This window comes from Sinohyriopsis cumingii, chromosome 8, assembly GCF_028554795.1.
Source record: "Sinohyriopsis cumingii isolate HCF-2022 chromosome 8, ASM2855479v2, whole genome shotgun sequence".
Lineage (NCBI taxonomy): Eukaryota > Metazoa > Mollusca > Bivalvia > Unionida > Unionidae > Sinohyriopsis > Sinohyriopsis cumingii.
In genome coordinates, this window is record NC_142968.1 from 34,979,412 (window position 1) to 34,995,295 (window position 15,884).

The 15,884-nt window shown below is 36.1% G+C and overlaps 1 protein-coding gene across 2 annotated transcripts in view; it reads left to right on the plus strand.

Annotated features, from left to right (window-relative positions):
* The window catches only part of LOC149793281 (glutamyl aminopeptidase-like), a 109,800-nt gene that overhangs the window by 76,415 nt on the left and 17,501 nt on the right, over positions 1 to 15,884 (plus strand). For both annotated transcript variants that reach the window (XM_089967263.1, XM_089967264.1), the window contains exons 14-15: positions 948 to 1,021; positions 8,133 to 8,237. In XM_089967263.1, coding sequence (XP_089823389.1) covers positions 948 to 1,021; positions 8,133 to 8,237 — 179 coding nt within the window. The remainder of the gene's footprint in view (positions 1 to 947; positions 1,022 to 8,132; positions 8,238 to 15,884) is intronic.

The window sequence follows — 15,884 nt, forward strand, 5'->3', positions numbered from 1 at the left end:
TGTGCTGAAAGCTTGTTAAATCCAGGTCACTAATGTAATCAGAGAAAAATCTAAAACAAATATATACATAATTATTTTTGTTCTAGAATTTGGGTATTAACTTTGAAAATGAAATGAAATTAATTGGACTAATGGTATGGTTATGTGGTCTTAAACTAAGTAACAGAAAATAGAAAAACCCAACAAGTTTTATAAAATTCAACAATAAATGTTTTTCCACAAAATGCAAAGTGAAAGTTCAGAAAGAACTTACAGTATTGTGAATGTATGGTTATGTGATATTCAACTGAAGATAAAAAATTGACTTACTGTTGAGGGATAGGCTCATCTCCTCAGATATATGAAGTAAAAATTAAAACTATTAAAACAGGTGACTGCATATGCATAATAGCGGTTTATTTCTTCCGTAATGTGATTTATGGAACCTCATGCAAGTGTCTCTTTAAGGCAGGTAATTGCTAATGGAAAGTACTTGTAAGGCAGGTAATTGCTAATGGAAATTACTTGTAAGGCAGGTAATTGCTAATGGAAATTACTTGTAAGGCAGGTAATTGCTAATAGAAATTACTTGTAAGGCTGGTAATTGCTAATGGAAATTACTTGTAAGGCTGGTAATTGCTAATGGAAATTACTTGTAACTCAGGTAATTGCTAATGGATAATTACTTGTAAGGGAGGTTGGCGCTATAACATTTACAGTAAAATTCATTGAAATGTTTCATACATGTTATATCAATCTGAGTGTTTGTTTCATGGTGTGTTTGCTTTAGGTTTGTATATACGTCATTAGGCATATCTAGGAAGTTCCTAAGAGACTTGATGCTTTTACGGCTTACATAATAAACCATGTGTTATTAACTCAAGTTTCTATTAGATTCAGTTAGTACTTTGTCTGTGGTGTTACATAATGTTGATTTAGTGAAAAGTATTTTCATAAATTATTTTCAGAACTACATGATGAAATTGATGGAACATTTACTGAACAAACTTAAATGGGATGACAGTGGAGATCACCTGACCAAGTAAGAGACTGAACTCTGCTGATATAGGAGTTATCTCCCTTTACTATGTTTGCATTATTTATAGGGAAAATACTTTTAATGCTTTTTAAATCTGTAAGAGTTATGGTAACACAAAATCAGGATTAATAAATTTAACATAAAGCTGTATATTCAGGTTTATCCTAGCCTATAGTTATTTATGTCCATTCTGTATGAGATGAAAGTTGTATATAAACTCATGTTTCTACTCTGATTATTTGGTATCATTTGATAGATTCTTTCATACCATTGATATGATTTAGTATGTTTAATGTATTGCAATTTTATATATACATTACGGTTTTGGGGGATGGTATAAATGTTCAGTTTTAATTCAATACCTGCCAGATGTAATCCTTCATTTCCTTCTTTCGTATGCACAGTATGTTGATATTTTATTGGTTTAAATTTGTAATGCAGTTTGCAGTGTATTGTTTGAAAATATACCCTGATCACATTAACATAATGGAATTATAAGTCTGCTGCCTCCCGAATCCAGTCCTCCTAAAAGACAAACATTTGTCTTTTCTGTCTAAATCAAATTAGGCAAAGGACAATAATTCTTGCTCATTACCTCCTCTTGCCACCACTAGGTGTTGTCAGTTTTTGAGTTTTATTTCCATTCAGTAGCATTGTTCTATACACCTGTTAATGCAAGCCAAATGGATGTGCCTTTTGACGCCTCTACTCCATTTGCATGGAAGCGCCTTTTGATGCCTGCTGTAAACATCAGCCATTTTAAATGGGTTTTTGTAGTGCCACCTTCGGGGAAAACCCCCTGTTAGATACTACATTCATTTTTGCGAATGACCATTACGTCAGATCACGTGGTCACTGTTTATGCTTTGGTTGAAATCTGCTATTTAAAGTAACTGGGTCATATTCTCCACTGTCCAAAATGGAGGTCGTTGATTTTGTTCAGTACTTACAAAGTTTTCTCGATTAGAATCACAACTAGGAAAGCTTCAATAACTTAGGTAAAGGCTCTGATATTGATGTAGGCAGCAATTGGTTTTTATAAATTATCAAATTCAGATGACTTCGTGATGTGAACGTATGTAAATTTCGAGTATGAGAAATGGCAGCTACAGTTGGACACGCTGCTTAACTGACTTGACGGTGAACAAGTTCTCTCAAGATTGCAAAGCACATAAAAAATTCTTCCGTGAAAAATAATTACACAGCTATAACGATCAGACTTTACTCTTAAATTTTTCAATACATAATTGAATGTACCAAAAATGTAAAATGGTTAAAATTGCTGCTAAACGTAACATACACTACACTGCTTAACAGTTAACAGGCAGGCCTATGTGTATGGAGTCGAATAGGTAACAGGTGTTCTATTTATAGTGCACTGCACTGGGTAACTTTGCTACATATGTCTTGAAGGCCTAAAAAGCCATATACTCTATGAAGTAATTTGTTACGGTCTCCTTTACTGAAATTCAGCTACCAGTGACATTTTCATCACACCAATACAAGACACATTTCACTGACAAGGATACTGAACACCCAGGTGTTAGATAAAAAAAATTGCAGCAGTTAGTATGTCTACCCCATTTTTTTATAAAGTGAATGAAAATGTTTCTTTAGTTAAATTGAAGCAGGTTGAGAACATTGTCACATCTTTGAGGTTGGGTCTGGCCTTATTGTTGATTTTCTGAGTGGCACAAAAATCAGCTAACCAACTTGCCTGGAATTGGATGGCCCAGATGGCTAGGGTAATTAAAACCAGCTTACATTCAATGGCAAATGCATTGATAGCCTCTTGACCTTATGCATTGTGATGCATGTTTGCAATCTACTTCACTTGAGCCACATCATGCTCTGGCATTAAGGATGACACCATCTGGCTTACCATTGCTGTTTGGGGTCAAAATTAAAGTAATTTAGAGACATGCAGCTCAGGATCTACCTCTCCAACTTCCTGCTCCACCCATATTTTAAAATCCAGCCATCCCTGCCACAAACAGTGAGCCAAGCAAACTGGATCTTTTACGTTCCAATTGCCATTCAGATCTCAACCTTATGCCTACAAACAAGTCCAACCAGTCTAGGAGGCAACCTTTATGGGTGAGGTAAGAAACCAGTTGTCTCTGCCCACAAACCTCCTGTCTCACACTGCTGACTTAACATTCCCACTGCAGACAGTCTACCTATTGCCACCAAACTGCTGCAATTTTGATCACATTGGATCAATCTATTTCCTCAAAATGATTGTTTGTTGATCAATCTATTTCCTCAAAATAATGTTTGATTCAAGTCATTTCAGAGGGGCCTTGGATTTGATTTATCTACCCAACTCCTCTTCCTTCCTCTTGTCTTCTAATGATTGTGCTGTTAGTTTGGGAGAAAGATAATATTCTGCAGCAAGACATAGTCACTCATCAAGAAACAGGTCGTGGAGATTGTACAAAAACCATCATCTCTGGGGGCTCTGTCCCTGAGAAAAATGGGCAATTTGAGGTAAATCATAGACTTGAGTTACCTCAATGAATTAATTCTTTTACTTAGATTCAAAATAGAGACACTGATTGTATTTAAGTCTGGCAACAAGATAAAGATCTTTAGGACTCACCATCCAAAGGGACAATTGCGCCATATGTCTAGTCTCGCAAATACCCGCTTTCCTGCCACTATTAAACTGGCATCATGAAAGTTTTTTTGGTTTGCTTACTGCAACAGCGTTTATCAATTTTGTCATTTTGTTCTGTCTAAATATCAACCTGGGTCTTAACAAAAGTATGGATTGCGTTATCACCTATTCTAATCAACTTCCTCTGTGGCTGCTATGGCTGTGTGTCTGAATAATCTCCTCCAAAAACAAATGGTAAGTTCTGGATATTTAGTTTATAACCATTGTCAGTCTGGTCCACCTGCCTCATGTCCATGCCAGATGGATCATCAAACTCGTAGAGTCCATTTCCAAAAGGATTTCTTTGAGAGAGTTCTTGCAGATCTTCATGTATTTCAATGCAGCATCAGATATGATCCCGAGGGGCTGCCTTGATATGCGCTTGTTACAGATGACTGCTGGCTCAGTGGCACCATTTTCCAGTCCAGTTGACCAAAAGGTCAATATCGTGAGGTACAAACTCATTGCTATATTAGTTGTGCGAGCATGGTTGGCTAACGACAGGAATTCCTCTGGAGAAGTTCCATCTGGAAGTGACAGTATGTATAGATGCCAGAAGGTGTGCTTGGGAAGCACTCTTGTTGCCAGACTTAAATACGGTCATTGTCAAATGGAGTCCAGGAGAACTGCCTCTTCACATCAACCTTATTATGAAAGCCATCATAAATGCTTTTTAATTTTGATGAACCAACTCTGAAGGAATTCAGTCCGATTTATGTCTCCTCAAATGTGGGCACCCAATTGCCTGACCTGTGCATGCTGGTTTGACAGTTTCTTTGTTATTGCTGCCAACTTCAGACCAGTGTATAAACCTGACACATTCCTGGCAGACTCAATGTCCGGCCAGCATTCTCCCCAGAAAAAGTCAGGTTATCCATAATTGTCCCTTCAGGCATAAGTTTTTCATTGAAATTGTCACTTTGGGGGCTTCCATTGATTGACGTTTTTGCAACAAGGTCGAACCACAATTGACACACCTTTGTCTTACTGGTTCCTGACCCAGAAACTTAGCCATATTTATGCACTCTCTCAGTTGGGAGAAGTTATAGGAGTGCTTACACCCAGATGGTCTTCCTGCTGAAAATAACACAGAAAATAATAGGTCAGAATTGCAGGATTATTCTTATAGCCCCTCTCAGATGGGAATATCACTGGGTCAGTGATCTACTATATCTAGTGATAGACCTACCTAGGAATATATTACAGTGAATCTGAATCTCAAACAACAACGGTCACAAGTGTTCATCCCCGTGCAGTACTGTCTTCTCTTCTGATTGTAGAGAGATTCTTGAGAGAAAGAAGACCATCAACTTTGAAGACTTATGAAGGGAAGTGGTATGTTTTAAAGGACTGGTGTCAAATCAGTAATATCATCCATTTAAGTGCCTCAATCCCTCAGCTGGCCAACTATTTTCTGTGGCTCTGCAAGGAGAAAAAGTTGACCCCAATTGCCATCAAAGGCTACTGCTCCATGATGTTTGGCACAGGCATCATTGCAGAAGAGATATCAGTCATGATAAGATGATTTGAATAGACCGAAATTCCACACCTTGTTTCCAGAATAGAATCTGACCTGGATCTTACCAAGGCTCAGTTCATTTAAATTCGAGATTTTAGCCTGGACCTCACTGAAACTGTTATCAAACAAAATCTATTTCCTGATACGTTTTGCTTTGACATCCAGAGTGAGTGAGTTACATGCCCTTTTAGTCAGATTGAACTATCTTAATTTCAGATCCGATGGTTTGATGATCCTCATATCACAATCAGGCTTTGTAGCCAAGAACCAGTTACCATCTACGGGCAGTCCGAGAGTCATCATATGCTCCAATAAATATGATGAGAACATCGGCGTTGCAGGATCCTGTCTATGCCTTCATGCACTACTTGGAGCACACAGAGACAAGACATGGCAACTACAAATGACCCTTTCTGCCATGAAGCTGTGAAAGCAGGATATCACCTCCCAAACTCAATCTTCATGGCTTAAGTTGATTATATGCTTGTCATCCTCTGACCTGTCTAAACAAACGAGTTTCCTCATGAGGATCTCAGCTTATTAGATGAGAGTGATCTTTCATGAATTTTTATCTCATTGATTTAGCTTTGCAGAGATAAGAGCTGAATCTGGTGCGTCCTGTTGCTGATGCCCAGATGACCATCAGATCCAATTAAACCAACACAGCCTCCTAGCTTTGCTGGATTCACCAGTGAATTTTGATGGTAAGAAGATTTCAGTAATCATTGTCTTAACTTGATAGAGTGGTTACAGTTCATGTGACCATAGGCTGTGTTGCTTTAAGTAGGAGAGTGGATGATCATTCACATAAGGTATCCAATCTTTCTTCCCTGGAAGAATACTCATGGTATAGGTAGGATGCACACCATTCCCTTCACCTATTACCTATTCTCCTAATGTTTATATGATTGGGAAATTCCAAGAAGAAAGCCTATTCTCTAGTGATTATGTTTCTTCTTAAATACCTACATGATAATATTACTTAAAGACTCTCGCATCCCCCCTGCTATTTGAGCATCCTCATTGGTAGTTTGCTCAGCTTGAATGCTAGCAACACCATGTGGTGTTAAGGAGAGGAAATGGGCAAGAGTTATTGGCCTTTGACTATATGACAGAGAGAAGATGAATATTCATTTTTTTATCTGAGTTGGATTTGGTAGGTAGTAGGCTTATACGCCACTCCTTCAATAACTCACGCCCTGATAACTCGTGAACCCGCTTATAACGCAGTGTCAGGCGTGGATCCCATTTTTTAAACCTGAAAATACCCCAATAATTTATCCCTATTTGAAGAAAATCATGATCAAAATTGGTAACAGAAATTTTGATGTATCGCTCGTTTTATCATTGAAAATGGTAGAATAGGACCTGGAAATTGTAATCAACATTGAAATATCAAATTTAAAAATAGCTCATACAATTTTTTTACATTTTCTTTCCAAACGACAAATCTAGTACACCGCAATTAATGATTTGTAGGGAAATTTCGATCAATGAAAATGTCACTTACGCCAAGTGGAGGCAGTACTTTAATAAATAAATACAAATTAAATGATTTTTTTATCAATTGAAATTTGTATTCTAGTTCCATCTTTTAGTTCCTTTTAAGTGTAGTCGTCATAAATGCAATGTATCCTCTTGTAATTAAATGTAAAATGCGTCAATCTACCGTAACAGCTATGTCCACGAGCGTTTCTCTGAGAACCTAATTAAGTGCTGCCCATGTTTTGATAACTGACTTGCGGAAGTATTTGTTGTATTGTTGCACTGAATTAAAAACTGGCCTCCTTTGTATTATCAAGTTAATTATGTCTTTTGAATTAAAAAATGGAGGTGGAATAAAAGAAAAGTTAAAAGGCACAATAATCGGACTAACTTAAAATCTAGCGGGCCTCGGGCATATGTCGGGTGAACTCACTCCATTTGATTAATCAAACACTGTAATAAACGTTATTGTGTATGTAACAGAAGTTACTTTAAATTAACTGACTCTTTCATAACTGTGATCAGTGATAACAAGGCAGCCAAGCGAAATGAATACTGAGTAAAATATAGAGCTTGATTTCACAGATACAGACCATTTGTGAGCAAGCGAGTTTCAGAGAATTCTTGAACTGGCATTTAGAGATAACTTCAGGGATGATACAAAATTTCATTATTACTTGCATGGAAATCACGACATTAATGTTGTTCTAATTGAACAATTAAAAAAAATTGAGTTTCGACATAGACGTGTCATGAAATAAATGTCGCCTTTTTTTGAAAAAAAAGGAATCTTGTTTGGTGGTGTATCAACAGTTAGTCTAGTTCCCAAATTATGGACTACCGATTTGGCAAGATACTATTAAATACCACTACAGGAACCAGACTCATCAAGAAAACAAAAAGCAGTGACGTAATATACAGATTTTTTGCGTACACGTGATGGTTGTTCAAACCAGTTGGAATGATCTTTCCTGTTGGATATTTTAAAGAAAAAAATGTTATTTAAACAGAATAACGAACAGCTTCATTAGAAAAAGCGCATTATTAAAAATTATTATCGATGTGAATGTAAAATGAGGATTCAGTCATTAAACAGCCCAGTTCCCTAACACTTCCCTCCCCCCCCATATGATTTTCTCGATGTCAAAGCGATATTTTTTCAATTTTTGGAGGTCCCTTGGTAACTCGTGCCTTGCTTATAGTGCAGTCTGTGTTTATGGACCCCGTTGTGCGCGAGTTATCGAGGGAGAGGTGTATTCCCTAATGTTAATGTGATCTGGTAACTATTCTTGTAGAAAGTCAAAATGTAATTTGCCTTCAACTCAAATAGTCAAAATTCCTAACTCATTTCAGTTATAAAACTAAGAGAATTATTTAGCATTTTATGTCTCAATTGGACATTCTTTTATAATATTCTTTGTTCAAACTTCATTTGCAATTTTTCATTACAGATTTTTGACAGGTGAAATATTTGGTAAAGCCATTCAGTTTGGACACCAGCAGTCTGTAGATAATGGGAAACTAGCATTTAAGAACTGGTCCTTGAATTCTAGCAGGTGAGCAGAATGTGCTATAGCTGACCTCCGATTGTAGCACTGTGATCTAATATTCACTTTAATTTAGTTTACCATCCTCCATTAATCCCTGCAAAGAACATTTGATAGATATCACTCTAAACCTGCACAGTTTTAAAGATTTTATAAGGAACTAGGATGAAATAAAACTTGGAGGAATTTTCTGTCCAGTGTGATTGCTAGGTTGGTGTGTATATGTGTGATTTGGATTTTTAATGTAGCTTTAACAGTTTTTCAGTCATATCACTACAATGTCTGCAGTGTGGCAGTTTACAGTGATGTCTAGTACTGTGACAACATGCCACAGACATGTAGCATGATGTCCCACCCAGTCACATTATCCTGACACCAGGCTGACCAGTCCTAACACTAACCTCTTAATGCTGAGCACCAAGCGAGGCAGCTCTTAGTACCATTTTTATAAGTCTTTGTTATGACTCGGCCAGGAATTGAACCCATGACCTCCTGCATTTGAGGCAGATGTTCTAACCACTAGGTCACCAGAACGTTCTGCTAGGTTGGTTGTTCAGATATTTGTTGCAGTCATTAGATTTGTCAACAGAGGTTGTTGTGATGCACTGGTATTGATAATGCAGAAACATAGTCTGGTTACAATTACATATGATTTGAACTGGTCATTTAGAATCAACATTTTAAAAACCAGTCGACATTTCTGGCTTTACTTCTATGCCAGTTAAACACTCCCATTACTTATAAATCTCTAATGACACAAAAATTTAAAATCTGTGTGTTAAATAAGAAATTTAATATCCTGCTGATAGATGGAAAAAATGCTTATAGTTGGTCATGCTTATTTTTTTCCTTGTTTTTGTTAACTTAAAAAAATTCAATGTATGTTTGAAACATGATTTCTTATTCTTTTGTGTTTTAACTAATAAAAATACACGGGAGGTTTAAAATAACACTTGCATCCCACAATGGCTTCAGTACTGGTGCATTGGGAGTTGCCATTTCTTTTGCAGATCATTGCTGATCACTTTTCCCCAGACTTCATAAGAGCATCATGTTACTATAATATCAGGGATATTAACCGATTCGGCCCCGATTCCTTCTGTAGGCATGATGAGGCTGTACCTTATTCCTGAGCTCTGCGGCATCAAGGTCATTTAAGATACACCACCATGGGTGGTATTACAAAAAAGCAGACAGATATAGCTCTAAAATGATACCAAATAATCTGGAAGTTCTAGTTGCACTACAAAATACGGAGGGGAAAACCTCATTTTTTGGACCTGTTTTTTTCACCCAGAATTCGCTCATGATCGTAATGCGATTTTGTGTCTGGATTTTAGACCTTTTGGCCTCAGATCTAAGGCAGACCGGTCTGAACTGCACACAGACAGGTGATCCTTTGCAAAATCTAGGATAAGGTGGGCATTTGGAATAAATAGCGGTCTCCATACGAAAATGATGGGTCCATTAAGCCACACCAAAAAAAAGTCCAACTTTTACTGTTCTGCTCATGCGCAATCAAACTCATCAATGGAAAATGATGTTTCTAATACAGCTAAGCATTAGTCTCATGGAAAATCTGTTGAAAGCTGATGTATTACGATGTAATAAAAAATAGCCTCCCAATTGTCTTTCCAACACACATTTCAGGCAAAAACAACAAAAACCTCTAGGGCCAAATGAGTTAATGGGAGAATTTTAGTGACTTCACTAAATCTGAATGTTACTTATTTATTTCATCATTTGTGCATCAGTATTGCACATAAGTTACAAATAGAGCCATTCTTTGACAATTTCTAAGAAATTTCCTTAAACTTTATTAACCGATTCGGCCCTGATCCCATCTGTAGGCGTGATGAGGCTGTACCTTATTTCTGAGCTCTGCAGCATCAAGGTCATTTAAGATACACCAACTTGGGTGGTATTACAAAACAGCAGACATATATAGCTCTAAAATGATAACAAAATAATCTGGAAGTTCTATTTGTACTACAAAATACAGAGGGAGAAACCTCATTTTTTGGACCTGTTTTTTTTTTTTATACCCAAAATTTGCTCATAGTCGGAATGCGATTTTGTGTGCAGATTATAGACCTTTTGGCCTCAGGTTTAAGGTGGACCGGTCTGAACTGCACACAGACAGGTGATCCTTTGCAAAATCTAGGATAAGGTGGGCATTTGGAATAAAGAGCGGTCTCCATACGAAAATGATGGGTCCATTAAGCAACAAAAAAAAGTCCAACTTTTACCATTCTACTCATGCACAATCAAACTAACCAATGGAAAATGATGTTTCTAATACACCTAGGCATTAGTCTCATGGAAAACCTGTTGAAAGCTGATGTGTTAAGATGTACTCAGAAATAGCCCCCCCAAATGTCTTTCCTACACACATTTCAGGCGAAAACGACAAAAACCTCTGGGGCTGAATGAGTTAATGGGTTTAGAGATCCTGCAAGACTTTCACTGTCAGAAGGAAATTCAAAATGATGATTTGATATGGTTTTTGAGAGGTGTCATTGCAGTTAAAATTTTGAGTATAGCTGTAATTTCTGCAAAAATCTGAGGCTTTATCTTGTAACCATCTCGCGATGGTATCATGGGATGTTACAATGACACACCTGACAACCATTAAGATTTTGCCATACAAAATTACCCATAAAATATGGACTTACAGAATAAAAACAAAAACTATGGAAGAATGATTTTTGCTGAAAATTCTGGATAATTGCTTCATCTGAGTTTGATATGGATCAGGGTTTTGTATTAGAATTAGTTGAATTAGTCAGGGAACCATACTAACTTTACAATAGTACTGCAGATGCTTTAAACTGCACATATTTCGTTAACTGAAGCATCTGCATGATCAAACTGGTGATTATAGAAATTATAAAACATGGCATCCAGCAAGTGATGCATGTTGAAGACTAAAGGGAAAATAAGCCTCTTCAAAAGTATTAATAATCAGCGTAGAAGAGTAAAAAGGATATTCAGATTCTTGTGAATAAATGTAGGAGGATGACATAATTTTGTTAATTTGACATCACTTGACAATTTGATTGTCGTCGTCAGTGATGTCAGGTAAAATGGAAGTTGAGAAATAGCAATAAGCCATTGAGCTGTGTAGTGTTTAGAACTAAGTTTGTGCAACTGTCCTGGAGGTAAATAATATCTACATGTACTTTACAGACGTTTCAGTTGAACATAATGTTTACTGTCACTGCATGTTTCGAATACCAAACTTTTAAATACATTTTCCAGCTTTACAATAGCAGTTTTTGATATTTTGTTTCACCTTACTGAAAACTGCCCTAACTTATGGAAAAAAATCAACTGACTTAACTGAGACAGTTTTGACAGGGTTGGCAGGTCTGCAGTGACAGTGCCAGCTTTCTCTCCACCTTTCAGACTGCCTTTATACAGCGACATATGATAACTATGACGGTGATTTGGGTAAACGGAATTCTGCATTTTTTCCAACACAGGTTTTTCGCTCTTCTAAATGATGCTGAAGTTGTATGCCAGAACTTGTTTGGCATTTGGGTCTACACACTAGATTTATATGGATTAGAATATAATTTATTAGCTTACAAGGGAGGCAGTTTCTATCATTTGAGATAAAGTGTTGGTTCATTTGCCTCAGCACTGAAGGTTGCTGAAAGAGAAGGAGTCTAAGCCCCAGATTGTTAATTGGATCAAGCATCTGCATGTAAGATTTTGAAACAGATCCATACAAAATTGAACTGTAGTCAAGTTTCATTCTTACTGACAAGACCCACCCCAATCTGCCTTGACTAGTAATAAATCCAGGGCTTTCTGGTATGTAATATGTTGAACAAATTGGTTTACAGTCAAAAATAAGCACATGAAACTTACTCACCACAACAGGAATAAAGAATTGTTAAACTAGAGCTTTGGATTATCATGAATATGATGTAATTGGTAGAAATGTACACAATTTTGGGTTTTAAAAATATGAACCCATTTTCTTTCTACCTGTTTCTGAACTTTGTTGATGCTCATCTATTGTTGATGTTGAATTGTTTGCATACTCTTTGATTTATAGCACATTAAAATGTCAACAGATACTTTACGGGATTAAGGTACTTTACCATCCATTTACCAAACATTTTGGTGACATTTTACAAACTATCAGACCGGGTGGTGGTTTTGTCTGAAAGTTGTGACATTATATCATTTAAAAAATTTAAATATTTTTAAAAAAATTAATAAGATATGGTCTTTATAAATGAAATAATGACTTATTTTTAAAACTATATCTCGAGCACTAATGTATTGAAGAAGATTGATTATTTGATGAGTTGGATAACTCATTCCATGTTTGGACCACAATTTGTAGCCTATAACTTGATTTGACCGTCCACATACACAACAGATTTCTTATTATGTTAATTTGAGACCTGATGCATACCACACTAGTCTGAATTAAATGCAACTGAACTATGTTTCATTGTTGTTCATTAGATTTTATCCAGATTTAACTAGCAGCTTTACATTGAGACCTTGAATGTCCAGGTGTTCACATCAGAGTTATGACCCCTGATTACTCATCTCCTTCCTTTGGTTGAAGGAGAATTATTTTATTGTGGACTTTAGCCAAATTTGAAACTTTATGTTGATAAGATGTTGAATCATTTGAATTTGCAGCATTATACATAATTATTTTGAGGAACTATGGACATTGATTTTGACATCGCTTAACTTTTGTTTCCCAGTAGAATTTTCTGTTTCTTTGTGTCTCAGACATATTTGAATGAGCAAAGTCCTTTATGATGCCTACATTGCTGATAGCTCTTGTTTAATCATGAATGCAGTTGTGATATAGTCCCAGTGTTTGTTTGATTCCCCTAATTCACTAGTACCGTTTTTAAGTTCAATATGTTATGGTACCAGATTTTACCTAAGTGCTGAAAACAACAGTTGATATGGCAGGTTTTGAAGTCAAGGTGAGACAGCTTTACTCAAACTAGAATATACACATGTTTTATAGATAATTTTCTAATTTTAAAGAAATATATAAGGGGAAGTTTAAATATATGTATTTCATGTTACAATTTTACAAATTTAGCATGAATTCCAAGTGTGAATTGTATGGAATTTGCATGCAATCTATTGTGTTCATCACCTCATGAATGTAATATTCAGTTGTTAATTCATCTACTGCTTGTGTCATATGGCCACAGAAAGAGTGTTCATGAAGCAACAACTGTGCTAAAGTCTGTGCATGAAAAGGCAACTGTGTTCAAGCGTGTGCATGAAATAACTACCATGTTCAAGTCTGTACATGAAACAACAGCTTTGTTCAAATGTGTGCACAAAGTAACTGTGTTCAAGTGTGTGTGCATGACACAACAACCATGTTCAGGTGTGTTCATGAAATAACTATTTTCAATGTGTGTGCATAAAATAACCTTGTTCAAGTGTGTATACATGAAACAACAATTGTGTTCAAGAGGCACATACAAGTTCGATATTTGAAAGCATGTCATGGCAAAATGTAGCACATATGAAAGAAGCTGTTAATGACTGAATAGATTCCTTATCACAGATATACAGTGTGACCCCGCTATAACGCACTCCGTTATAACACGAATTCGGATATAACACAGTCGTGGTGTGGCTCCCGAAATTTCATATACATGTATTTTTCTTGTACACAAAAAAATTCTTTATTAAAAGTACGATAAAAAACATAAAAACTTTATTATCATTTTTGCAAAGAGATCGCATATGAATAATTCAAGATGATTGTGGCATGGCTCCTAAAATTTTATATGTATTTTTCCCATACACAAAAAAGTAGTTTTTTCTTCTTAAAGGTACGAAAAATAACACATAAAATGTTTATTCTGGGATCGCGTAGGTCTTCGCCAATGTCGCAAACTTGGATTATTTTTCCTTAATGGCAGCAAAACATACCATGTGGCGGTTTTTTTTTATTGGCAACGTTGGCTGTTTAAACTTTTATATACAATGATTGGTTTTGGAGTGCAGAAATTCAGAGACCCCATGAAAAGGAAGCCCCAAACTGGATATAAAATGCACTGAAATTTATCTATTGTTACATTAAAAGAAATTTGTCCATACATGTATTGACAAACCATCTAAACAGTGCATTGTTATATTATGATCCGCTTATCATGACATCTAGCATGAGTACTGTATGTTGTGAAATATCTGCTTTTTTGTTGTTGACATTTCTGGTAACGGAGATCAACCAGACAAGGTATTATCTCATAATCTATCTTTCATTGGATTTTTGGCCGCTCGCTAGTAATTAATATATTTACAAAGACTGACATTTGTATGTAGATGGCAACTAAAATTCCTCTTCTTTTCACTCAGAATTAAATCCTTCAGAACACTCACATTTTCTGTAATAATCCCTGTCATCAAACCAGAACACCTGCATCTCTATCGTCCATTCACCCTTTGTTAATTTTCAGACGCATGCATGGAAAAGCAGCATAATGCTGCTACCACAAATGTAAAAAAAAATAAAAATAAAAACTACATCTTACTTATTGGTTTATTCAATAGACATGGAGGGACAGTAACTAGAATAGTCCAAACGATGGCCAATTCCTTTTTGAAAATGTACTGAGAATAAAATAGTTTGCTGAAATTTCAAAGGAAACAGATTACCTTTGAAGCACCGATTGTTATGAAAATGTACTCAGTAAATGGAGAAAAAGAATCAGTCTCAATCATGCATTACAATTATTTGATGTTGCCGCCTTAATAAGAAATGGGCATTTTGTTTGGTTCTCCAAAGCTGTCCTTTAGCGGTGACTTCAATAGCGCATGCACCCTTCATCAAAGAAAGCCAGCTACAATCTTCAATAAAAACAAAGAACTTTTCGTCAAAGGAAGTCAGTACCAAACTTAAATAAAAGTGATTGAATCTGATGGATTTTTGCATTTACCAACGTGACTGGAACACGTTAACTGTGCCATGAAAGTTTCATTTTTGTTGGGAAAAAGATTATGCTTACAAACGCTACCAACAGCGGCTTAAAACGCAAATAACTTTTATCGACTTGGGATGTACTGAAAAGTAAATGTGCTTCGTCATTCATTACGTGATTGTGCTATATTTTTCCACTGAATTCAAACCAGTATGACTGTGACAAAATTATTTAATATTTTAAAGCTATGTGTGCATATTTTCGATAGAATCACTTGTATTGTGGATTCAATGTAAATGATGAGGTTCGTGGGTGAGTACACAGTGTTGATACTATTCATGCTATACATTAGACATGTATATAAAAACAGTATTCACGTATATGTACCAATTCATGGTTCTCTAAATAAAGTAAACTATTATATGTCTTCTCTGTTTTAACTACAGTTGTATGTCTCATTTAATATGCATTGATTTAAGATGGTAACTGTGCCAATGAAGCACATATTTTACTGCCCGCATTTATTACCTACACCCCCATCCTGCAATTTTTTTTTGGGTACATGCATAATTTTCTTCAGCTAGCTGACCTGGTTGCTTATAACATGGTTCGGTCTATAATGCAGTTGGGTTCTATGGCTCCCAGCTACCGTGTTATAGCGGGGTCACACTGTATTCATTTAGGATAATTCTTCCATGCAAAGCCATACTTGAGTATGAGCTCATCT